The 27131-nt window shown below is 36.8% G+C and overlaps 1 protein-coding gene across 9 annotated transcripts in view; it reads left to right on the forward strand.

The window, feature by feature from the left end:
* BMPR1B (bone morphogenetic protein receptor type 1B) overlaps nucleotides 1–27131 on the forward strand; it is a 392832-nt gene that overhangs the window by 260365 nt on the left and 105336 nt on the right. For 3 of the 9 annotated variants that reach the window (XR_005030599.2, XR_005030600.2, XM_036914078.2), the window contains exon 1: nucleotides 19692–19939. The exons of the other annotated variants lie outside the window; for them this stretch is intronic. Coding sequence is in view for 1 of the 3 variants with exons in the window: in XM_036914078.2 (XP_036769973.1) it covers nucleotides 19867–19939 (73 nt within the window). In the remaining 2 variants the exon portion in view is untranslated. Of the gene's footprint in view, nucleotides 1–19691; nucleotides 19940–27131 lie in introns of those variants that run through there. 9 annotated transcript variants of the gene reach the window in all.

Raw genomic sequence — 27131 nt, forward strand, 5'->3', positions numbered from 1 at the left:
TAAACACACACACACACACACACACACACACACAAAAAAAAAAAAAAAAAAAAAAACTTTCCTCCATACCCTTCTTCCTTTTCCTCAGTGACCTCTCCTTTTCCTATATAGCACATGCCTGCCAACAAACTAGTATGGTAAAACGGTTTGAATTTATATGTTCTTTCCAACTCTTATGTCAGAGACCCTTGAACTTACTTCAGATCTAGCAGCAATGATGGCAAGCCTTCAACGCTCCTTTTAAAATATGTTTATATGCATTTGTGTAATACATTTTCAGGTGCCCTGGCTTTGAAGCATATGCCACAATTGAGACAGACCTCTTACACAAAATATATTTTAACATATGCATGTCTGTACACATGAATGAGAAAGTGTATATTACAACAAGTTCTAAGATGAGGACTTTAATTTTGTGCAATATCTTACAAGGTTACAAGTTTTCACATGCAATACGTCATTTCAGTGTGACAGTATTGTGAGGCATAAGGGGATTTTTGTTTTCTAGCAAGAACTGATGCTAAGAAGGATTAATGGCAATAGAGCTGGGATTTGTGACCCTTAGTTCAAGGCCTTTTCCATTAGACCACACTAAGAATTCTATTTTAAACCCAGATGACGCTGCTTTTTAATCGTACTATTGAATTCTGAATGTTGAATCTGTCTATAATTTAGCTCATGCGGCCAACACTCTTAGCTACTTGAATAATGGTGATTCCAGTAGCTAATGTAGTGGTCTGTATTTGCACACTGCATAATCTTTGTGCAATAAAGAAAGAAGTGACATTAATTTATCTGATCTTGCTTTTAGAAAACTCCCTTTCTGTCTCTCTGACAGTGAGAGATGATTGATCTTGACAGTTAAAGAAATTTCATGCATTTCAGGTTACAATTTTATCTGCCAGGTGAGTGTCTCAGCCTTTCAGGGTTTCCCCTACTCTCTAGGATTCTGACTGCCTTCTCCTCCCCAGGCCTGTGCCAGGGCAAGTTCAGGAAGCCTCATGGTGTTGGAAGAGCAGTGTCTGGTGCTGGTACCTTCCTCTGTGACCCAGTACTTCTGTTTGTATGACAGTTGCCTGCCTGCTTACTCATTCTGTGGTTTAAGCCATTCCAGAACACAAACAACAAGCACTTATTGCATCTGTAAATACAATATAAATGCAGGAAATCCAGCTTTATTCATACCATAAATGTCCATCGTGTCAGTTGTGTGCCAGGCACAGTTATAGGTGCTTTGGATGTGGTAGTGAACAGGACAAGGTGAACCTGCCTTCTGAGTCCTGAGATTCAGGCGGAGACAGGCCGATAAATATATAAAGATTATCAAGTCAGATAAACAGTCTGAATAAAACAAGTTAGAAAACTTAGTGGTTACTTTTCTTAGGATGATGTGGATAAAATGAAGGTTCTTGTGGCCAGGATTCTCACCTAGCCCTTGTTGCCTAGCTCACTACACATGTGTGGGCAATATGTCATTATTGACTCTATATAAAGAGCCCTGCCCAGTGCTCTGGGTGACATGGTGGCACGGCTGCAAGGCTGCAGGAGAACAGAGCGTAGGCTGGAGTGGTGGCAGTGCCAAGGACAGAGACTGGGATGGCTGTGCAAGCAGTGAGACTCAGAGGACTGCTGTGCAGGAAGAGAGGCCCAGAGGCAGAGACCAGCTTGCTGCATGCAGACTCGCTCTGAGTGGATGGTATGCTAGTGATTGACCTGCCACCGTGGAAATAAAGTTGGGTATAACCTTTTCACCCCAAGAACGTTTTACTGTCATTTCTTTGGTCACACTGAATAACTGATTTCAATAATGAAAATACGATAGAGGAGTAAGTGTAGAGACTGTGAAAGGAAATTAGTGTTGTGTGTTTGAGTGACAGAAAACCAGCATTCGTGGAACATTTTGGGCAAAGGGGAAAGTGATAGGAAATGAGGTCAGAGAAGTGTGCAAAGGCCAACTTACATTAGTGAGTGAGGTTTCTTTGTATTTGGAGGTTTTAATAGGGAAGTTATACATGATTTAGACTTTGTGGGTGTTACTTTGGTTCCTGAGTAAAGAACTCAGTCTCTGGCAGGACATAATGGAATCAACAGACTAAAGAGTAGGTTGTTACACAAGTTTCTGCAAGATACATGATGGTAAATTGGTCTAAAGTCTTTGCAGTTTAAGTGGTGAGAGGTCACCTGATTTGGGATATATTTTGGATGTAATACTACCAGGTCTTGATAAAATGGATTGGATATAAAACCTGAGAGAGAGAGAGAGGAATTAGAAGACCTAATGATTTGTGAGCACAGAAAGAAAAAGATCTTTTGCAAGGAGTAAAAGTGGTAATGACTTGGCTCTTTGGCTTGCTTTCATTGATTGATTGATTCATTCATTTTGTGGAAGCTGTGAAGTATCTTGACAGACTCAGTATTTTCCACATGACTTGTTTCCCAGAAGTTGCTGATTCAATAGGTTTGACTACACTTCATCAGAAAGAGAGAAGGTGAATGGGATGGATTTCAGAGTAGATTTTTAAATTTCAAAGTGATTTTTCAGGAGCATCATCTTCGTTAGGAATCATATTTTGAATATTTGTTGTAAAACTGTTAGGCAGAAAAACATGTGCTGGATGAAAAGTGGGCGGGGCCCACCAAGAACTCAGGGAGTTAATCAGATAAAGTCAGAGAGCCAGAAAGGACTCACAGAGTTAACACCTGTTGCACTGTGAGTTCATTCCACAGGCTCTGAATTTGGGCTGATCTTTAGACTTGTAACATCTAGCTAATGCAGGTGAGACAGGGCAGAAACATGGGACAAGCATCATGATTAACTTTTGCTGCCTATGATGAAAAATGCTAAGATACAAATAGTATGGCAAGAACAGGAGGGCCTTCATCTTAAGGCTAGATTCTGTCTTAAAGACTAGGGAGTTAAGAAGTAAGATTCCTAACATATTCTTTGGTAATTAGACAATAACCCACCCTATGTAAGGCAGGGCAAGCAGTCTTAACTAATATGTTCCTAATGCTTGAGGGAAACAACTATCTTGGATAAGAACAGGAAGTTTATCCTACAGAATTATATAGAGGACTGACATACCTCACCAGAGAGAGACATCAGGAGACCACAAGTTAAGCCTATGCTCAACTCCCCCCATCCCACCCTTTGGCCCGTTCCTGAAAGCTTTAAACAACAGAATCCCAAACCCTTCAGTGCGCCTCCTCTCTGAGGTTGCCCGCACTCCCCTTTCTTGGAGTGTGTATTTTTAAAAGACTTCTTACTGCTCAACTTCCTGGGTTTTGTCTCCGTGCTCTTCCAGGGGTGTCTTTGTCACTTTGCTATTTCATTCTGTTTTCCAGACTTTAAGCACAAGTCTTCGCGCTCTCCATCCTGCTTCAGATTAAGTAGGGAGGAGCTCCTGAGAGCTCTGATTTGCGCTTGCACGTTCCCCTCAATGAACTTCCCCTCCCTCTCTGCTTTGTTCAAGTAAACCTGCCTTTGTCTCCCTCACTCTGGCTGGTTCCTCCCTTGGAGTGCATTCAAATAAAACTTTTGCTCCACTTCACTACTGTGTCCCTGTCCTTCAATTATTCGTTGCAGTGGGGACAACAACTGAAGGAGAGCAAACTCAATCCCCAATGGAACTGTGATTGAAGCTTAAATTCACCTGAATATTTTTTAATATCTCTGTTTACTAGAGTGTAAATTATTAAGAAAGTGTTTACCACAGTGTAGATTATCAAGAAAAAGTAAAGAACATTGCTCATATTTGTGTTATGAATTTGAAAGACTTGATAGAGTCTTAATAACCTACTTTAACATAGCAAATATAATTGTTAGACACTTGTTTAGATTACAGCTGGAATAGAGTTATGACTGCCTTTTTATGTACTTGTGTCACAAGTACACATGACAGTATGTTAGAGCCTCTTGTATAATCAGCATGTACAGTGTATTTTTGCTTATGTTTTTATAGAACATAACTTTGTGTATATATGGAGGTTGATATTTGAATCTTTTGATTTAAAACATTTTCATTATATGTATTGTCTATTTGATTTGGTCATCTTAGGAGTTCAACCCCAAATTATAATATTAGGAACAATTCTGATATTATAGAATGGTGTAGACTTCAGAACAGTTATAAAATTGTACCTTTGTAAAATTATAAATAACTTTCTGTTCATACTGGCTCTATCCACTTTAAGCATGATTTCTCACCATTTCTTACTCTAAGTAGATTTTTTTTTACTAGTATTTTTCATTTTTCTCAAAATCTTTCCTTTAATATTCATAAAATTTCTAGATAACATTAAGAATTTTTCCCATGTCTATATTATTTTAGATGCAAATGGTAATTGTCAGAGTTATTCTGAATCTGATTTTTCTAAAATGTGCTGAATTTATATATATTTTTAAAAGTCTGTACTTTTAAAAATTAAAGGCATATTTTTCTTAACTAAGTATTTAAAGTTATCCATAGTCTAGGTTATTGCTTCTTTCTTTATAACCAATTAAAAAGGAGTAGTGCTTTTCTGGGTCAGAAGATCAGCTAGATTTGTTTATAAAACATGATGAAAAGAAATACTGGTTACCAAACCTAGAAGAATCTATTTTGCAATTAACTTATTTTTCTTATGTATTTTACTTTACTAAAAATTAAAAATTAGAGGTAGAAATACTAATTCACAGATTAATTTCTTAGCATCTGAAATGTTAAATCAGTTATCTGATTCAAAATATGGAGGAAATAAAGCCAAAATTTCCCTATTTCTCATGACCAAATCTAATGTGCTTTTTCCTCAGTATGTAGTTCTGAGGGGCAATCCCAGCTGGCTTTATTGTTCATCTTTGCTTTTGAACTGGATGATAAATGCAGAGCCATCATGTCAAGTCTATTCTGAAGATGTCCAAAGTCACAATCAACCTTTATGATGAAAATAGTACACAGTAGCTATTTACCAGGTTAAAAGTTGTGAACTTACTTATTATGTATGTTCCAGAGTACTTTGCATTCTTCAATTTATTGATTGGGAAAACATAAAATAAATTATCTTCAAGAGAACATAGAAGTCTTTCAGCCTTGTACAAATTCCTAGACCACTAGGATGATTAAACTGGTAGATGAGATAACCTGCTTTTAAGCACATATATACATATATTGTCTGATATATTCTATGTTTTTAATTAGAGGTGATAATAATTAGTGATCTTTTTCTGTGTATTAATTTTTACTGGATACTTTTTATTATGTCAAATATTGTCTTGCAGAGGTAAACCATCTATTATTGAAACGAACTAACTTAATGAAGATCATTTCTTCAGTGCAGAGGCAACAGAAGGGCAGGGCTAGAAGCATTTACCCCAGGAGGTTATATATAGGACGACTGCGAACATTCCTAAAGACAACGAGGCACTGGCATTTATTTAAGACAGATGTTATTCATTCTGAGGGCTCGTGTTGAAATTAACTGGTGTCATTCTGAAGAAGGGTTTTGCTAATTGGCATCTCCTAAGTGTATATAATGCCAACACCTTTATTTCTTATTTTCCATAAACAAAGCTCAGTAAAGCAAAATTCCCTGCAAACTTAAAAAGGCTTAAGAGGAGTTGTAATTTGGTCTCCAAAATCTGATGTGAACTCTTATCGGTTGGTATTATTTGTATAATGTTTTGTTGTTTGACATTGAAAGCATTAAGTTCATGTATTGTGGTGATGGCCTGCTGAGTAATTGCAAGGTTCATTATACTACCAAGACTGTCAAGGGGCATTTATGGATATTCATGTTCAGTGAACCCTTGAACTTGAACTGGTCATTCTCATCTCCTGTGGCTAGAATTGTGTTTACTCCAAATGGCGGAAGAACTCTAATTATGTAACCAGAAAAGAGGCAAAATTACCTAAGTTGAAAGTGGCAAGTAGACTATTAAAAAATATACCTTCAGCTTTCCCTTCCTCTATAGAAATGTTGCCTGTACTCTCAAGGAAAGTCATCATAATTCTAAGCTTTAATATTTATTAAAGATGCATTGTTTGGTGATTAATGTGTGCTTCCAAAATTATGTGCTCCTATGTAAAAGGATATTAGAAATTGATTATTTCTACTGTAGGAATTCTACTTATGGGCCAAATATCAATTAAAAATTAAGAATATTAATATGAATTTAAAAAATATGATCAATTGAAAATTTCTGAAAAATAGAAAAACTTGAAAAAGCAAAATTCAAGATCTATTTACATATTTATCAACATGTCATTATGTGTCTGTCTTTGAGTGTCCCTCCATAAGACTTTAAGTTCTTGAGAAAGAAGTATTTTATTAATTAATCTTTGTATTCTACCTTACAGTGTTCAATGCATAGTGCATGTTCAATCAAATTTTGTTGAACTGAACTTATGAGAACTAAGAGAAAAGATGGCATATTGCAGAGAATTACAATTGAAAATAGGAAGTTACAGGTGGTACATGGAGTACATAGAGACTGGTGCAAGAGATGCATGTAGACAGTTGGGCAGGATGGACACTTCTTTCCTCAGGTACCTGGATCATATACAGAGGATATTATTACATAGAGCCATTGTTCGATTCTGAGCAGCTCATCACTGACAGCAGTGCAGGGAATGAGATGGGCGGGAGTAGAAAACCAGCACTCTGTCTCACCCAGGCTGGGATGGTGTCCTTGAAGCTTGGTTGAACAAGGGGTTTTCTTTTTAAAAGAAAACAAAGCTCTTAAAACACCAAAACTCTCAAAAAGTTCAACCATGGTAAAATACATATAACATATAATTTACTATCTTAATCATTTTTAAGTGTTAAAATTCAGTAGAATTAGGTACATTCACATTGTTGAACAATTGGCCTCCAGAACTCTGTGCAGCTTTGTGAAGTTGAAACTCAGTCTGTTCAGGGGGCTATATTCAAGATGTATTTACATATTTATCAACACAATAGCCCAAGTGGCTTAAACAACAGCTTAAACATGTATTTCTCACAGTTTTAGAGGCCAGAAAGTCCAAGATCAAAGTACCAGAAGATTTGGTTCCTGGTGACAGCTCTCTTCCTGTCTTACAGGCTGCTGCCTTCTTACTGTGTCCTTGCATGGCATATGTACAGAGAGGGAACACAAGAGAACTAGCTCAGTTCTCTCCTCCTTTTCTTATAAGGATGTGAATCCCATCATGAGGTCCCCACCTTTATAAGCTCATCTAAACCCTAAACCTAATTACAAATACTCCATCCCCAGATACTAGCACATCGGGGGTAATGGCTTCAGTATATGAATATCATAACAGTAGTTATCTTTTCATAACTGGCTTATTTCACTTAGCATAATGTATTTAAGGGTCATTCATATTGTATCATGTGTCAGAATTCTTTCTTTTTAAGGCTGAATAGTATTTTATTGTATATGTATACCGCATTCTGTGTATCCATCTATTGAAGGGCAGTTGAGTTGCTTTCAACTTTTGGCTAAAATGAATAATGTTGCTATGCACATGGGTGTATAAATATCTTTTCAAAAGCATAATTTCAGTTCATTTGGTTATTTAACCCAAAGCAAAATTGCTGGAATGTGCTTGTTGGCCATTTATATATTTGGTAATTTAACCAAAAGCAAAAATGTGTTTGTTGGCCACTTACATATATTCTTTAGAAAAATGTCTGTTCAAGTCCTTTGCCTGTTTTTAAACTGGGTAGTTTGAGTATTTTTGTTGAGTTTTAGGAGTTCTTTATATATACTGGATAATAACCCCTTATCAGGATCCATGATTTGCATATTTTCCTCCCATTCCATAGATTGCCTTTTCACATTGCTGATTATATCCTTTGATGCACAGAAGTTTTAAATTTTGATATGGACCAGTTTATCTACTTAAAAAAAATTGTCTGTGTTTTTGGTGTCATACCCAAGAAATCATTGCCAAATGCAATGACATGACACTTTTCCTCTGTTTTCTTCTGAGATAGTTTGTTCTTATAGTCAGATCTTTACCCATCCCATTTTGAGTTAATTTTTGTATATGGTGTAAGGAAAGGGTCCATCTTTCTTTTTTGCATGTGGATATCCAATTTTTCTACCACTATTTGTTGAAAAGACTGTCCTTTCCCTACTGAATTGTCTTGGCAGCAGTGTTGTTGTTCTGTATGTACTGCTGGAGTAATAAAAAAAAGGGGGAGCCTTTAGTGCATGGAAAGGAAGAAATCATCTAAGAGACAGAATCTTGGGGACACACTAGAGGCTTTTTAAATAGTTTAGTCATGGAGACAATTCTACGAATGGAAAGTTGAAACCTTATCAGATGAAGGGCACAGAAAAAGGAACTTAAAGCAGCTCCTCAGGCCAGAAAGAATATACATATACTATGTTTTGTTTGGTTTTGAAGGATATCTGAAATAGACAAGGAGAGAATTGTTGAAAGTATGGACAAAAATGAATGACAGGCAGCTTATCCTAAGGAACTATAGAGTGTAGTGAGGAAGACAGTATTCATAAATAATCATAATACAAGGTAGAATAATAAGATAAATGTTATAGGAGTGATACTGATAAAATGCTATGGGGATTTAGAAGAGGAAATAATTACTTCTGCTGAAAGGACCAGTTGGGTCCTCCTGGATATATCCATCAAAATTTCTCAGTTGAAAATGACAGAAACCAACCATGACTAATTTGCCCAGAAAAAAGTTATTACCAGGATATTTGCTAGTTCAAGAGATACAGCCCAAAACAATACCTAAAATTCCACCCCAGAATTTATCTTGTTAGGACCCCACTGCTGCGGATTAGCACACACACACTCCAACTGTACAGCTCTCAGTGCCGGCACTGGAGCTCGCTACTGCCTCTGGCCCTGGCACCCTGTCTTTGGAAAATAAACATAGCTACCACTCCCTGCCACCATCAGAAAGGTCCTTGCTCAGCTATGAGAAGCGTCTGGAACAAGTGCATCTGATTTGGAGAGTTTTACTCGGGTAGTCATGTCCCAGCTGTGGGAAGGGCCAGGAAGTGAGTATCCAACTTTAAGTTTCTTTTTGGCAGAATTCTGTCTCAAACAAGTGGAGAATGCCCCACATATAAGAAGTGAGAGGGGCTAAAAGCTAGGTGGCTGTAAAGTATAGTGACCTTCACAGAGCTGAGAGGGGTAGAATTTGAACTGCTGTAGGAGAAATAGTGCTTTAGGCAAGCAGTGGCAGTTGGAGATATGGGTGGTGGTTCAGAAAAAATTTTAGTCTGGTAGTCAAAGTGATGTTAGCTGAAGCCCTGACATTCTAAGGGGACACATTGAAAAGAAGAGATCATGGGGAAAGAATCATGATCGCTTATATTTATATGGACAGAACAGGAAGAAACTGGGTTGGATAAGCCCTCATTGTGAAACCAAAGGAAGACTTTATAGCTTGTGCCTAGTAAATTGGGTTTGTTCAATCTACTCTTAAATGAATGAGGCTTTTAAGAAGGGAAGTTGCAATATCCGGTGTTGCTTAGGGATGAAAAGGATGGAGATGAGTGAAAATTCATTGAATCTGCTGGCCTTTGAAAAAAGAATTTTATTAGAATGGTGGGGTAGAATCCAGTGGGCAAATAAAGATTTACAAGAAAATCATAGTTGGGGTAAGAGTAGTTTGTGGCATCAAGCATCAGTTACTTCAGGAATTGAGAATAAGGACTTGTCATAGGAAATGCTTTTCAAAAAAACATTTTTGAGCACCCACAATAGTCACTGTTTCAAGTGTTTGGAGTATATAAGTGAACAGAATGGACAACAATCAGTGTCTTTGGGGTTCTTACATTCTGGAGGGATGAGGAGAACCAGAGAATTAATAAACATAATTATAAGTAAATTATATAGTAGTTGGGTGGTGATAAGTTCTATGGAAAAAAAAAGCAAAGCAGCATAAGGAAAATGCACTGGATTTCTTGTCCTTTGGAAGACTTCATTAGAATGATAGGAATAGAGGTCAGCAGGGTCAAGTAAGGATTTGAGGATTGGGGTGGTGGTAGCTGTAAACAGAGTAGGAGGGTAGGCTTCATTGAGGTGAGATTGAGGCAAGACTGAAGATGATGGAGGAAAATTAAGTAGATATTTAAGGAAGAGTGTTTTGGCAGAGGACTAGAGGATACAAAGTTCTGAGCTGGGGCACACAGTGTGTGTGTGAGGGACAAGAGGAGGAAGAGGGTAAAGAGCAGAAGAGACCAATGAGATAACTGGAAGCCAACTCTTACAGCACCTTGTAAGCCACCATAAAGACTTGGTAAGGACATAAGATGCATCTATTCTAAGATTGACACCTCTTTGATGTTCTCTATAGCCCAACATGAAGTTAATCTACAGCTTCTACAAAAATTTCAATCGTCCCTTCCAGAGGCTATTTCTGTTTGTAAAAAACTTCAGAAAGAGATAATGTAAAAACCAACACAAAGAGATAATGTTATATAACCAGTGCAAAGTGAGACGAGATTCTTTATTGAAGAGATAGATGGTAAGCTGTGATGAATAATTTACAGTTCCTTTGCCCTGATAGAGTGAAGTAAACATTTTGTTCAATTGTCAATTTCTGATTATATACATATCATTTCAATCAAAAAATGAAAATTCTTTTTATCTAAGTGTTTCTAAAAGCAGCTACTTTTGAATTTCCTCTGTTTTCTTTTTTCTTTACAAATCTTTTGATGGAGGTGCTAATGAGATGTATTGAGGACTCTGAAGTGCTTCCACTATAAACTTTTGGGAGAACTCAGGGTGGAAATTATGGTGACTATTTAAATTAGATGGTCGTTTTAATGGGCCATAAATCATCTGCATAAATACAAGTTTTATGCATTTGGTTAAGGTTGAATTTGAATGTTTCATTTGGCATACTCCTTAAGATAACTCACTCGTCAACTAAAATTTTCACTTTTCAGTTGAGTGTTTGGTGGTAGCAGACAGAACCACACAGCGTACTGACTGACTATAATAAAAAATGCACAGCAAGGTGATTAGATAAAGAAACACATACCTAAGTCTTTTGTATTAGACAAGAATAGTATTATGATTTCATATGTTTTACATTGGACTAGAAGCAAATTGTCTTTGTATCTAAATACATCACTGGGTGTATCTGACATCCTGATCACTAAAGCTCAGCTTCTTTACCTCCCTAACTTAAGTGTCTCACTCTCATTTCTTGCACATTTAGTATTCTCTGATTTTTCTGTAATGTTCTAGATAGAGCACAGAAAGAAAGGGTTTCTCTAAGACTGAAGTCTAATTTCACTGTACTGTGAAATTCTCTGACTGAATAAGGTCTATACATAGGATTTCATTCATTTTTTTTTCTTAAGGTATTATTGATAAACACTCCTGTGAAGGTTTCACGTGAAAAAACAATGTGGTTATTAAAACCACCTATATTATCATGTCGTCCCCACATACCCCATTGCAGTCACTGTCCATCAGTGCAGCAAGATGTCACAGATTCACTATTTGCCTTCTCTGTGCTACGCTGTTTTCCCCATGATCCCCCACACCATGTGTGCCAATCATAATACACCTCAATCCCCTTCTCCCTCCCTCCCTCCCCACTCACCCTCTCCACCTCTCCCCTTTGGTAACAGCTAGTCCCTTCTTGGAGTCTGTGAGTCTGTTGCTGTTTTGTGTCTTCAATTTTGCTTTGCTGTTGTACTCCACAAATGAGGGAAGTCAGTTGGTACTTGTCTTTCCATGGAATTTCATTTTACCTATTTTTTTTTTTTTTACAAACTCATTTAAACATTGAAACCAACCCTCAACCTTGTGAAAACTCACCATGTATGGAGTCTGTCAGACAGGCCTTAATGAGATTATAGGGAAAAAAAAAAAAACCAAACCTGTTACTTCTCATTAAAAAAATTCAAAATACTAAGCAACTATGCTTTATCTCTGGGGACAGGTGAAGGAGATAAGGGAATTTTATATATTTACATACATGTATCTAAGAAATACAGTATGTTTCAGGTGTCCTTTGGTATCAACCAGCTGTCATTAGGAAACTATTGTAGTATACACAGTTGACTTCTGACTGGCTAAAATATTTTTATATGCACATAGATTTTAAATGTCACCTTAAATAAAAAATTTGCTTTCTGTATTTATATTCCTTCTAGCATCAATTCTTAAAAAGACTACTAACAACTAAGTCTGCCAAGAAATGTGCAAATCATATACCGACAGCAGTATGGTTGAGGCTTTCTATGGGAAAGCTAGTATATACTAAATAAAAATGAAACTTTCCTCTGTTATAAAGGTCTTCTCTTTTACTTTAAGAACCTTTTCTCATATAATTCCTTACATACATATTTAGATATTTGCCAAAGATTGGAAAATAGATTTTCTAGGAGCTGTCTTCATGTGGTGTATGAACTTAAGCATAGAACTCTTCAAGCATTTAAATAAGAATTACACTTTAACTCCTTTTCTGTGAATACTCATGTGCACCTTCCTTATTTCTAAAGTATATTCAGAGGGAGTTACAAGGAAACACACAAGATAAAACAAAATGTTATTGATATTACCATTTCTATTTAAAATTGTATTTTCAGTTGACTGATTTCTTAACAGTTCAAAGTGGATTGGCATGAATTTAATGCACAACTTGACTTTAGGATGAAATAAGAGAGATAGAAATCCACTTAAAGAAATTGATTTTGATATGAAATTGTTTGGATTTTTACAGTGTCTAGCATGGGGTGCAGCTGGTCCAAGACATTTTGATTTTCTTCTCAGGGATGCTTTAACATTAATGTGACAGAGAGGATAAAATCATTGAATACTTTTGAAATAGAGCTTTGGGTAAAGTCAAGTTAGTAGCTTCGGGGGTTCATGACTTTCATAGTGTGTAATGAATTCTGAGGAGTCTGTGGCCTGCATGTTAAGCATTAGGATACTAGGGTATGTCTGTTGTTATTTAAACGAATGACAAAATCCCTTCCTCATGTAGTTCCTTATAAGTGGGGCCAAGCAGATCTTCCAGAACGGCCTTCTCCTCATGTGAGGAAAACAGCAGCCTCATTTGTTAAAATGAACTCAGACCCAACTGGTGAGGGGAGCACCACATCACAGGCTTCCAGTGGTGTCACTCACACACTGTGTCTTTCCTCCTGAGGCTGCAGGGCTGCCTCGCTGCCCTCCAAGGCACAGGCCTACTCCTCAGGGGGAAAGACTCGCCTCAGTTCCAGGGCAGCTCTCTCACCTAGGTGGCTTCACTTGTAAAATGTGGTCAACCATGCCTGCATTGAAGGCCTGCTGGGAAAGTTAAAAAGCATGTATACAAGACATTGCTGTAATTAATGATTATACACCTATTTTAATTATTATATCATTACTTTTGTAAAGAAATAATACACAGGCTCTGGTAGAGAGTTCCATCTCTCATTGGATCTGAAATTGCTGACCTCTGAATGCACTGCTGTGGCTTCCAGAGTGTCTGGTGTCCTTTTCCACGTAACGGACAGGTTTGGGGCTCAGCGTGTCAGACCCTCTCTTGCCGCCGCCCTCAGAGTGCCCCAGCCATGTTCCCTGAGTGAGCCTCCCCCATGCCCAGAGTCTGAGTTCCCCATCTACTGAATGGACTATTTCTGCTCCAGTTATTTCTCGCAGAGCAAAAAATTACGGATGTCTAGCTAGTGAAGTACCGATGTCTGATCCTATCAACCTTTAAGCAGTTCCAGGGCTCCCTGGTTCAGACAGGCTCAGTGTTCTTATCTGAAAATGGGAATGTTATTATCTAGTGCACAGGGAGGCAGTGAGCATCAAGTGAAGCAATATATGTTAGGTACCTTTCATAGTGCCTAACAAATAGTAAAAGATCACCAAGTAGTATGTATCATTATCATCATCATCCTATATTTTATCTAGAAATAACTGTATTTGTCTTCCATGGGGCCTTTGCTTCCCAGCTCCTGCCTGAACATCTTCCTCCCATTCAGTTTTGATAATCACACTGACCAGGTGCTGGGTTACTCTATAGTGATTAACATACAGAATGGTATCCCATTTTATGCATCCCCTGGTTCCCTGTTGCTAAAGTACAAGTTTGTTATTAGTTCTCAGTTGAATAACACTGAAGCCAGGTAATAACCTGACCAGAATCATGCCTGTATGGGACTTAGGGGTACAGGGGCAAGTTAGAGGTTTGTTTTGTATTCATTTGGCTTTAAGTGTAGAGCTTATTTTAGCAAATTCAGTGCGTTAATTTTTACTGATAGTTTAAGCATGTAAGTTGCCTTTAATTCTCTTCCTACTCTTTAATGTTAATTGTCTTTTGTGTCGAGTCTTCCTATCTTGTGGGCCAGCTGTGTGTATTGTCATGGTCTAACATAAGATTTTAAAAAAGAATCTGCAATCTCTAGGTAAATGATATTGTCATAGATTTAAGATATCATTCTGCTGTAAAATTCCAGGAAGCATCTTGCTCTGATGGGTTTGGTTGTGCTGATGATCAAATGATGCCCTCCAAGTACACAATGTTACAATGTACAGTTTAGGAGTGACTAGTTTGCTATCCTTTTTCAAAAGCCACCTCAAATCCCTTTAATGAGTGCTGGAGTAGCAATGATGAAAGAGCAACACTGAAAGCCTGTATTGGAAGATACTGGCATGTCAATTCCATTATATTAGGGCACAAGCCTGTTCATAATGATAATATTTGTATTAGGTGAAAAATGGCTTATGCTGTTGGTTTGTATTTATATTAAGAAATGTTCAGAGTATTTCATAGCAAATGTATTTGCTCTACTTTTATAAATGCCTAAAAAAATACCGATTATGTATGGTTGTTATAAAAATTTATATTTTTAGTTTTTGAAATACATCCTTAACAATTATTTCAGAAAAAAATAGCATCTATTTAGCCATTGAGACCTTTTCATAGTGAACTTTTTGAAATATTAGAACTGGAGTGAAATCTGGTTGTCTTTATATTTGTGTGTGAATTTGTTTTTGTTGCTAGTAGTAACTATAGAGAATTTTTTCAAACAGTACCCTTTTAATAACAATGGTCTCCGCAGATATACTGTGGCATAGCTTTAAACTTTATTAAGTCTGTCTTTGACTCCCCCTTCCTGTCCCTGAGCAAACGGAAGAAAAGTTTGGCAGACATCATGCTGTGCACTTGATTGATGCCCAGAACATCTGAAGGACTTTTGTGTCCTGCCTGCTCTCCATGAGTGCATAATGTGTGAATACTTAAAGGAGGTCAGCCCTTATCACATGTAATCTAGGCCTGGGAGCAGATCAACAGTGACAGTCATGTCCTGTAAGTAAGAACACAAATCATCCTCTACATGCTTTAGACAAGTTGTGGGATATTTTCTCTCTCTTTTTACCCCTTCCCGCTCATGGGGGACCTTGGCCAAGCAATGAATGCAGAGAGGAGACGTGCTTGGAATAATATGTCACTCGGTGGAGGGAGGAAGGGATTGTTTATTTGTGATGGTGTGATGGTCTTCCACTGTGCAGCTGAAGGCAGCCTTGGGTTGTTAATGACTAGTGATGTGGAATGCTGCAGAGTAGAGCGGGGTGGGGAGGCAGGAGGCAGCCTGAAAGCGGGCTGTAGTTGTATGCTTTACAAACTGCAAAGTCAGGGGAAGCATTTTTGTATGCCTGTGTTCTCTTGTTCTTTTTTTCCCCTCCTCTTGGTAACTTGGGATGGAAAGCAAGTGCATAGCTAAAAATCAGAATTATAAAATAAACAAGCCAGTATAGTCTGAGCACACTTTCCTACTTTTGGTACAACTAGTAAGAAAGTTTGTAAAGTATTTTAGTGCCAACCTCTGTGGAATGGCAGGGACCTAAAATGCTAGAGCTTCCAGTAGGAAGAAGGGAATGAGTGGTGGTGGTAAAGAAAATAACACTTCCCTTGTTGTTCTCAGAAAGAAAAATATAGATAATTGACATTATCTTAGATAAAAGGGAAAATATTTTTCATCTTATCTCAAAAACATTACCAGTTTCTTTGGCAACAGAATCAGCTGCAAGCAGTAGCTGCCGTTGGTTCACGCAGAGAGAAATAAACTGTGCAAGTCCTTCCTCCGGAGATGAAAGGCATCACTTCCCATGTATGTAGAGTAAAATCAAGATCAAATTATGAGACAGAAGTGCCTTCCTAACTTCTCCAGCCTGCTTTTGCTGCTGCCCTGTCACGTCCAGTGTACTATGTTCTCTGGAAACACCACTCTATTTTTTTTACTCATAAATGTTTGTACTGTCTGTTCTCTTTGCTTAGGATTCCTTTGCCTTCCCTTCACCCAGTGAATTCCTGCTTATCTTTGATGACCTTGTTCAAATGCCTCTCCCCTGTCAGTCCAACCCCCACCCCCAGTCAGAAGACTCTTGCTTTATCCACTGCTTCCCAAGTTCCTCCAGTGGCGCTGGCAGTTCCAGCACTACATTGTCATTATTTGATTGTATGTTTGCTTCACCCATTTCAGGGTAAATTTTGTCTTGAAGGAAGTACTGTTCTTGATGTTCTCATATCCCATTCACTAGATAGTCCCCAAAATGCAGTTTAAAAACTGTATATATACATAAAATCAGAAGATTTGGGGGTTTCTTTTTGCAAAAACAAGTCAAATCAAAATGATTGAAAAGATAGTCTCATAATTTAGAAGTTCTTTATACATCTGCTTCAATTACATAAATATTTAACAGATTAAGTAAAATAAATTAATTAAATATTTGCATTTGCAAGTATAAATTGAGTTTTTAAAACCTTGATTTAATATATGACATATTTTACATCCTTGTTTTGGCAATCACAATATTGGTGACAGGAACAATGTGGTCAATGTTACATTAAAGAATATGGTTGTTAACAATGATTTTTTGGTCAGGAGGCAGGAGAGTGATTAGTGAAAGTTGTCAGGAAATCAACCATTTTCTGCTGTCCTCCTATGTCCTGGGCACTGTATGAACACATTTACTTGACTAATCTAATAGCAATCTTAATAGTTGGACAACAAGCAAAATATAGAACAGAAAGTTTAAATAATTTGGCCCATGGTTACACAGATAGCACAGGTAGGCTCTACAGCACAGGCTGCGTTAACCTAGAATGAGGGTGTCTGTGTAGGAATTCTGCTAAGGTTACATAGGATGATCCTACTCGTATTGATGGTACTCTCTGTGGTCCGTCTCTCCTCTCTCCTTGCCTTTCCCATCTGTGTTTATTTTCCAATGTAGACCTTTCTTCTACTATTTTCTCAGAGCTTTCTTTGAAGTCCGCTCATGTGTGCTTTAAGGTGAGCGAGCTAACTCATAGGTCAAACTGGGTTGTAAGTCAGATTTCTGATCTATAAGAGTTTCATAAGATCTTCCAGACCCAGTTGTTAGGCACCTAATTATACATTTTACAGAACATCTCCTCCATTGCTGGCCCGCAGGATCAGTTAAACAATAAGGACAAAATGGAGGAAATTGATAAGGATACATCTTGCATTTCATAGTATTTTAAGTGAAAGAAATCTGTATTACCAAAAAGTTTGACTAAGTGGAAAACTCCTCATACTTCTAATGTTCTTCCTCACATACTTGGAAGTTTAGGTTCAGAGATTCATCCTATATGCTGAAATCCTAACCAACCCTCCGTTTTTTAAAAATTCATTAAGCCAGTCAGTGTTCTAACCTTTAGTTATTTATGTAATATATGGTCTAAACTCTATAACCTGCTTAATCTGGCTCCATTCTATCTAGCTTTTTCTTCAGCCTTTTACAAATAGAAGCTGTTTGGTCCAGTAAGATTTTTCTTCTCATGCTATTGCACAAATGAAATATTTAATCCTACCTCTAATTCTTGCTCCTATAATCTCTCCCTTTCCAGCTCCTCTATTGCTGCATAAATACAATTCATACTTCAGCATCCAGCTTTCCTTTCTATTTCTGGCCCATCTAATCCATCCCTTACCCTGACTTTCCATCTTTATTCCATTTGAGGACACTTCAGTTTCTTACTTAGTTCTCCATTATATACATATAACATTTTCTGTGGCATTTTAAACTTCTTGAGTGCATTTACTTCAGCTAGCCCATAGTACAAAATCAGAAGTGGTTGCTAATGTGAATTGCTTTAAGTTAGGAGTCTAGGGAGAGAGCAATGATTCTGTTTTGAGCCATTTATAGATGCCCATACTGGGGAAATGGGAGCAGCGGGAACTGTCCCATGTTTCAGCCATTCACTCCTCGGCCCAGAGCTCAAGGCTGGGTTCCAAACTGGCAGTGAAACCATGTTGTGATGTGGCTCTGAGCCGAATATAGAAGGTTGGAACAAGAGATTCTATTGCTTGATTTTTGTGTGCTTTTCCCACATATTATCCCTCTGCTCTTGATCACTCTTTGTTTTTAGTATACCTCAGTCTCTCTTCTTAGCAAAAAGCCAAACTCAATTTACATTTGAGATAAGATTTAAAAAGAATCCATGACGAATCTTAGTGTGATACTGAAAAACTACACCACCCGCAAGTTACATTTACTGACAAGTAAGTTGTGTGGCTTCTTTGAAAGGCAAATGTGTAGTTTCTTAAGCTTAGGATATTCTAAGATTTCCTAACTGGTTAAAAATACCATATTTCTGTTAAATTTTATTTTGTGAAAGTATGAATTGAAGGTGTTGGATTGACAGCAGTATTTGTAAAATCATAAAAAGCAATTGTTAGGTAACTGTAAGCTGGAGAATAGATTTGAATGGCACCTAGGAGTGTAGTGCTGGGGGTGGGTGCTGGGGTGTGTGGGGCAGGGGGGGATTTCAGATTTTTTTCCAAGAAAATAATTCTTAAAATGTCAAGTAAACACATTCTGATGATCTCTTATATAAAACCACTGAAATACATCTCTGCTCTCATACTCATAAATCCTTTTATCACACAGACTTCTGGGGTTTAAAAACTACTTCTGTCTGTATCTGCCTATGGTGACATTGTAGTTTCTATACATACTGACGATTCATGTATATTTCTTGTTCTTTTATTATTGACAGTTCCCAGACTAAGAGAAAACAAATAGCCTTTTAAAAGTTCTTTAGTGTTGAAAAAGTTTCCTCAGAATATCATGGAAAATGAAATTTTTACAGAGTGTTCATAGTTTACATTGAGGCATAATTACAGTGAAAATCTAAAGAATAATTTACAGTGGTTTTATTTACATAATAAGATTGGTTAGGTTCGCAGCACCTTTTTTCTATATAGGAAACCATAGTTATTTAAAATTATTGAGTAGCTTAACTGAAATATTTTAAATTGAAGTAACTCATTAAAGATGCTCTTCACATGTGACCCTTTTTCATATTTGTGCACTTAAATCAAATGCATTTGCTTCATTATTTAAACGTTGATGTAGTGTGAGAAAACTGCTATATAACATGACACTTCAATGTGTTGCAATATGTCTATTATTTCATTAAAGGAAAATATTATTTCTCTTTGTCTTTCTACAAGTCCCAGACAGTTGCAGTCTTAGCAGTGGAAAAACCTTGACAAAAGAACTAACTATGTCATGGCAGCGCAGCAGAGGTGTGTGCTGCTTTGGAACCCTTCACAGCTGCTGGACAGGTCTGGGGACGTTGTGCGCCCGTGCGAGCAGGGGCCCCGCGTGGGCAGCCGGGTCAGGCTCCTTTCTTAAGAAAACAATCGAGCTCAGGGTCCTCACTGCCCTTTGTCGTCCTCCCCACGAGGTGATCAGTTGAAGTCTCCGTGGTGACAGAACCAGTTTGTAACAGGCTTGTCTTCCCCGGTCCTGTCTCGGGCTTGCTGGCAGGCTTGCTGGGAGCTCTGACAAGAGCGGCAGCAGAGGAGTCCCAGTGAAAGAAGGAAAAGCGAGAAGCAGGAGGCTGAAACGGGCGGGTCACATTTACTGCTCTCCTGCTGCAATGGGTTGGCTGGAGGAACCAAGCCGGCAGCTTCACATTTCCTTGCTCATTCTTCTGTCTATGCACACGAGGGGTAAGAAGATCAGTGCCCCACAGTACAGTGCTGACAGGGGGCTCTGCTAATGTCAGGGTTCATGGCTTTTATCACAGAAAAGAAAGTTCAGTGTAGAAGTTCAATGGCTAAAGATTTCCAGCCCTCATCTTCCAACTGTTCTGTAATCTTATTAGTTTCTCTAATAGGGTAAAGCTTTCTAGATAGTGTACGAAAATAATTTTAAAGGGATTTAAAGTTTCTGTTTTCTCTAGCAGTTAAGAATTAAATGAAATCCAGTTTGGAACTTTGAGTATGAAGTTGATTGCCAATATACTGTAACAGTTTATATGTGAAAGCTTTAAGAAAATAATTCTAATAAACATTTCTTTGGTCATTTCAGTTTGTATGCTATTAGAGTTTTATAGGTTGGCTAATTAACTTTGGTTCATTACAATTTTCATATGGATGCATTGAGTAAATCTCTAGTTTTATAATGGCAGTAATTATAATTTGTAAGTATGTCAGATGTTTATCAACACTTAATAGGGGCTTGCTCAATAATCACTTTGTCCAGAAGAATTATTCTTGTCTAAAGTTGACTAAGGATAGCAATTTTTTAAAAATTATTTTAAATTTTACAATGAAAGAGTAATTATGAAAGGTAAACTGTTTTCAAGTTAGAAGAAAGATAACATGAAACAGCTCTTTGGGGTAGTGATTTGCAATAAGGGAGTCATGAGGTTGGAAATAAGGAGATAGTAACTTTATGAAATTAAGCCAGGTGGCAAAGAAAATATATATGGGCTCAAATGCATTTCTAGTTCAACCTCACGCACCTGTGAATGCATTTTGTAGAACCAATTTGACAATGCTGTTTATTTGGTAAGTATGTATAAATAATTGGCATGTACTTTTGATGAGTACTTAAAAGATTAATGTTTTCATAATCGTAAAGTGTTCCATGACAATATTGAAATATTATATTTTGTGGCTTAGCTCCATGAAAAAAGTGGTTTTAATTTCTGGTTATAGGTAAGTGTAACACCAAGGACTTTGGTTAATATGAAGGAATAATAGGTGGTTCATCTACTTGCTTGACATTTTTCCAAAAATGATATTTTTATAATGTAATACCTTCCAGAAGAGAAGAGTAAGGTCTCAGGGAACTGTTTCTTTAAGAATGCTATAGGAAGCTCAAAGCATGATATATGTGAGGTGAAATTCATATTCCTCTATTTATGCTATTACTATTTCTTGATTGCCTAAGGTAATTTTTCATTCTCTTTTGACAGTTTCCTTGAAACATATGAATACCTGATTTAATTATTGAGTCATGTCAATATTTAAAAACAGCGAAGAGGCCATATGCTTCAGACCAAATCTTTGAGTCATAAATGCTAGTCTTAGGATACACCTTAAAACATCATATGCATCTGTCTTCCTTTTCCTCAAACAGAGCCTTTTAAACTCCCTGTCCAGGGCAGTGTGTGTGTGTGTGTGTGTGTGTGTGTGTGTGTGTGTTTGTGTGTGTGTGTGTGTGTGTGTGTGTGTGTGTGTGTGTGTGTGTGTGTGTGTCTTCTAATTTATTCTGTAGCATAATGGTTAAGAGTACATACTCTGGTCCCAGAATGCATGGGTTTGAATCTTGGCTTTATAACTTTCCTAGATGTGTAAACTCAAATAGTGTTTTTTTTTTGGTGTCTTAGTTTTTTCAACTGTGAAGTAGGGAAAATAATTCTTGCTGTAGGGTTGATTGGATTACTAAATGAGTAAATGTACATAAATCACTTAGAATAGTGTCTGGTGTATAGTATTATCCCAGGTTTTGCTATTTTTAGTATCATTATTAAAATATTAATTTGTGCAGGAATGCAGACAGCCAAACTAGAAATGTAAATTGAGACAAGATTTAAAAAGAAGCCATGGTTAATCTTAGTGTGATTAACACTGAATTTCACTTTATATTGCAGCTTTGTCATCAATGAACTTTTAACTTTTTTTTTTAAGAATTTCTCTACCTGTAACTTTCATGGTTTTTATGATTTTGCCCTCATGAGGACAGAATGTGCTGTAGACAGGGACTATTAGTTTAACCACAAGTAAGTGACTTTGACTGGTAAATATTTGTTGACAACATGCACACTTCATGATCACTAATTCTACATGTACTTCATGGAGGAGGAGGATCACAAAAATAGTTAAATACAAAGCATAGACAAATGAAGTGGTCATGACTCTTAAATGAATGACAAAGGCAAAATTAATGTTCTGAGATTTTAAATCCTTCTTTAAAGTAAAGTAAATGTGTTTCAAAATGATGGTGAGACGTTGGAGAGTGTGAACTTCAGGCTAGTAAAAATAACGTCATTAAGTACATAGAAACCCGAAAGTCCTATATGGAAGGAATATGTTTGATATTCCAGTTCTGCCTTAAGTGGTACAAAGCTCCGCCAAGTCCTGGCTCATGGAAAGGCGAGCTGTGCGCTTGCAAGAGAAGTGGGGTGGCCTTGGGGTGGGCTTACTCATCAGTCTCCCTTTCACCCCCACTTAAATCTTACCTTACATGTTTTACTTGAGGAGACACAGGCTTAAGAAAAGGGAAGCAAGGGTACATCTTGTAGAAGTTTTGAACTTTGTGTTTTATATTGGCACATTATAATTGCTTCAGAAATGCATTTATTTTAAAGCTAGGGAACCTGAAATGTGGAATGGCTTGCTTCTAAAAGTGAAAATATGACCTGTAATGGTGGAAACCTGGTGCTCATTTCATGCTTGAGATGTATTATTTTAAGGATTGAGCTGTTGTACTACCCTGCCTCTTTGTTTTCAAACTGCAGTAGAGAATCACAGGCAATCATGATGCATGTAGTGCAGTGTGTAAGCAGTATTAAAGCATCATCTTGATCTTTAAGTTCTTCTTAAGTTCTGCCTAAGGAACTTAGTGAGGTTATAAAGGTGATAGATTGATAGACCTAAAAACTAAAGGATTCTATTCAGTTTGTTCTTCTAACACATTGGCGGCAACAATGTTCCCTTCCTGACATAGATGAGCCTCAGGTTCCGACTTTAAGAAGGTGAGATTTTTATTTAGCCTCCTGTCAAATATATATGTAACAATTTCTACAGTTTTTCCCCCCAGTAGATTATTATAGCAATCAGATTAAAAGAAAAATTGGCAGCCAACTTTCTGTCTTTAGCTGAGGAACAATTCTGTGTTAATAAAGAGTTACAAGGGAAAAAAACCTGAGATAAGAAGTAGCCATCAGCTCTTTTTGAATACAGCAATCCCCCCGTACCCAATGAACAAGAACAGTTTCCAGTGTCCAGAGTCTCTACAGGTTTATATGACCTGCATTCTGCATCCTGCCTCTTCGCTGCCAGGGTGTATTGCACAAGTTTCCTATTATAATGTTTGTGCTTGACCTGCTTGACAGTAATTTAAAATTAAAAAACAAATCCGTTATTAGGTATTTTAAGGAGAGCTAAGGGAAAGAGCAAATGCAGTAACAGGAGGGTAACAGATAAGGCTATGAATGTGTGGTTTCAAAAGTAAAATGGTAATATTGCTATTGGGCATCGATTTTTGATAATATTTTTAAGCGAAAAATGATCTTTGTTGCCATATGGCAAAATACAGTGAAAATCTGAACTGTTAGACCGACACAGCTGTTACATGCATAAATGTGGTTCTGTGTTTACAATGTTTTCTACTATAGCCGTTATGTGGCACTTCCAACAATTAATCTCAGGCTGTTTATCGGCAGTAACTGCAAGTTGTGGTGAGCATCACAGATGTAAGAAATTTGATCTGTGTGGTACTTTACCTGGAGGAAAGTGGCTGCAGTATTAATCTCAACTTAAATTCTGCAGAGTAAATCGCATGATAGACATTCACACAACTATTCCATACAAACTCAAATTATTTGGTTTTACCTTTTATGAGAAATTGTGTTCTTTAAATAGTGGTGAACCATGTATATAAGTCATGTGTGTGTGTGTGTGTGTGTGTGTGTGCATATATATATGTATGCACACACACACACATACCATATATCTTTCTCAACATCTGTCTATACATAATTTTAATATTTAAATACAAATATGTGAAGGCTTCTGGAAGAGTAATAGTATTAGAAAAATTACAGTAATTCTAGTTAGTTTTTTTTTTTTTTGCTTCTGTAAGCAAATTGAATCCTAAATAACATTTTATAAATCTTTTATTGAACTGCCAGGAACAAATTTATAAATACGTTTTTTTCCCTAACTTTTAAAATATGTATCTATTTTATAATTCATATAGGACATTGGACAAATAAGACAAAGTATTGACAATTAATTATAGGAAAATTATCTTGATCAGCTAAATTGTCTATCAAGCATTCTTATGCTATATTTTAGGTCTTGAGGGACTCTTTTGGTCTTGATTATTATACTTTTTCCAAATGTAAAATATTTTGTCCACCTTAATGGATTTTTTGTGGAAAAGTTAGTATTATTATTTAAAAATGATTTTCTGACTATATGCTCAGAATACCTAATTCTTATTTCTAGGACCCACTGATTTTCTTTTAATACTGGAGAAGCTGTAGCTTTTGGATTAACCAATTTCTCAGCTGGACATAATCCTGTCACATTCCTTCAATAATTAGTTAAAACTATTCATATGAAATCACATTATTAGTATTGACATTTTGGTCTGAAAGAATAGTAAACTAAGTAAGAAAGAAGTTGAGTGGAGACATAAAGAAAAGCTCAGGGAAACACAGGACTTGTGGGACCCTGCGCTTCCACCTGTGTGTCTCTGTGGGCATCTTGGACCTTCCTCTCCTCTTTTTCTTGTGTCTCCTCTTCTTTCTGTTTATAATTCTTTAATGGGCACTCCTTGCATTTAGGCTAAAACCCAGATCTTTATATGACCTGCAAGCACTGGTATTTACTAACTCATTTTAGCCTGTCTCTCCTTGCAGCTCACTTCTCTACTTATTGATCATCCGCTACACAAGGCTGTTACTGTCCAAAATGATCCAAACCTTTTCTGTCCTCAGGTGTTTCACATATGCTCTTCCCACAGCCTGGGAAGTCCTTTGCTTCTCTACTTATCCATTTGCTTAAATGTCACTAAATTTACTTTTTCTGAACAGTCCAAATTGAATGAGATCCCCTTGATATAATCCCTTATTGTGTACATCATCTTCCTTTGATACATATCATGACTCATCATTACACATGTCAACTTCCTGCTGGAAGTTCAGCCTCTTAGAGGAAAAACTACATCAGTTTTGTTAATTTTTTTATCCCTAGTGCATAGCACAGTGCCTGGTATATAGAATCTACCTCCTTGGACATACTCATTACTTTTGCACATGATGCAAAATACTGTCAGTATTTACTAATTTTCCAACAACTTTTTTGCTTAGTTTTTCAGAGTTAACCAATTAATGTTTCACTGTCTCTTATTTTTAATTTTTTGGAGAAAATTTGAATTGCTGCTGAGCCTTACAAATAATTAAAGGTAAACCAGCTGGAATGTGTAGCCACCCAGTATTGAGATGGTCACCAGAGAGCAATAGACACTTTGGGCAGAAGTTTTTCTAGAAGAGGTGTTGGAATAAGCTGAAAATCAAAAACATCTTACACAGCTGCTACTGTTATTTATAATAGCAACATGAATATTTCCAGTACTCCTTTGTTTATAGTGAATTCCTATTTGCTACTGACTTATTTATTAGCTATATGGTTAGAAAAAAATATAGAAAAAAAACACCTTAATATTTTTCACATGAATTTTGGTATTCAAGAAATACTACCAAAATAATGGTAATGTATTTCTAAAGTTTATTTCTACAGAATTACTTTAACAGTAGTTGAAAGGCTATGAAATTATACTTGCTTTGAAAAAAAGATACTATAGAAATTCAGGAATCAAGATAGTGGCAAAAATAATATATGAAACAAGTAGTGTAATTACTTGGCTGACTTTAGTCCTGTCACATTGTTCATATAGTTTTCACTCCTTTTTAACACAGTAGTTGCAAACCTTATGTCTCATAACATCTCATAAATTTTGCATTGTGATCCCTAAACAGGCCACAGATTTGAGGCTACATTTTTCATCTGATCAGATTCTGAGAACTTAGTGTCTGAAACTGCTTTTGATTCCTTTTGGAATCCAGAGGAAAATTAAAGTATATATCCAATTCACTTTTTAAAAACCTCATGAGTACATGCAGAAAACTGGCTTTGGTTCATAGTTTTTTGCTCCATCAGTATCCTGTGGTACATAATGTCCCCACATTCATTTTGGTATCATTGCAGTTTTAATGGGAGTTTTACGTTTAAGGAAATACTGACATATCACTATTGCATCAATTGTGGGACTACTGTGATGTGGGAATCACACTGATAGGATATTGCTCGGGACCTTACGTCTATGGCTTCCCCATATACATGTAATTAAACTTTTGTTTTTTTCTCCTGTTAAAAAAAAATCATATTAGCCAAGTGTGAGACAGTTTAATAGAAAAAGGTATCTTAAAATTTTTTTCTGGTCTTTTCTGTTTTCCTTCACATAGAAGCAATGCCAAGGCCAATAGCTAGCAGTTTCAGAAAATGCGAGGCCAGGCTTGTTTTGCAAACCGTGTGAAATTATCTTTCTGTTGTTATGTTTGTAGAAATATTCATGATCAGACTATGTCTTTGCTGAAGTATTTAGCTTTACTTTGGTTTCTCTCTAAAATAAAACTAAGGTGGTATGTTTTTCAAATCTGAAAAAAAATAACGGGCCAATTGTAATTGTGCATAATTTTAATGAAAATGCTCCTTTTCATGGGGCCAAATCTTGATTGAATGTTTGTCTTGGTTAAAATAATACACTCAATTGAGTATTGTTTTCAAATTCGATTACAAAGTCTTTTTATGTTCTGATAAAAAAGAAAAAAGGTTAATGTTGTAAGAGTAATATGCTGTATGTACCCATGAACTATCAGCTCAGTTGAGTGAGGCAGCAGCTCATTGGAGGGATATGTTAGGGGCTCTGCCTTTAACTTAGACTCTGAAGTCAACTGAAGCTATTGAGAACCATGCAGTGACCCAGAAAATAACAACAAAAAAGAGTTCTGTTGTGACATGGTAACAGAAGAAGGGTAGATGCCACTTAATTGAGGTTGCTAAACAAATTGCCTTTTTTACTTCCACACACATTATACATATGCACAAGCATATGTTTCTTATA

The sequence above is a fragment of the Manis pentadactyla genome, chromosome 5, assembly GCF_030020395.1.
Source record: "Manis pentadactyla isolate mManPen7 chromosome 5, mManPen7.hap1, whole genome shotgun sequence".
Taxonomy (NCBI): Eukaryota; Metazoa; Chordata; class Mammalia; order Pholidota; family Manidae; genus Manis; species Manis pentadactyla.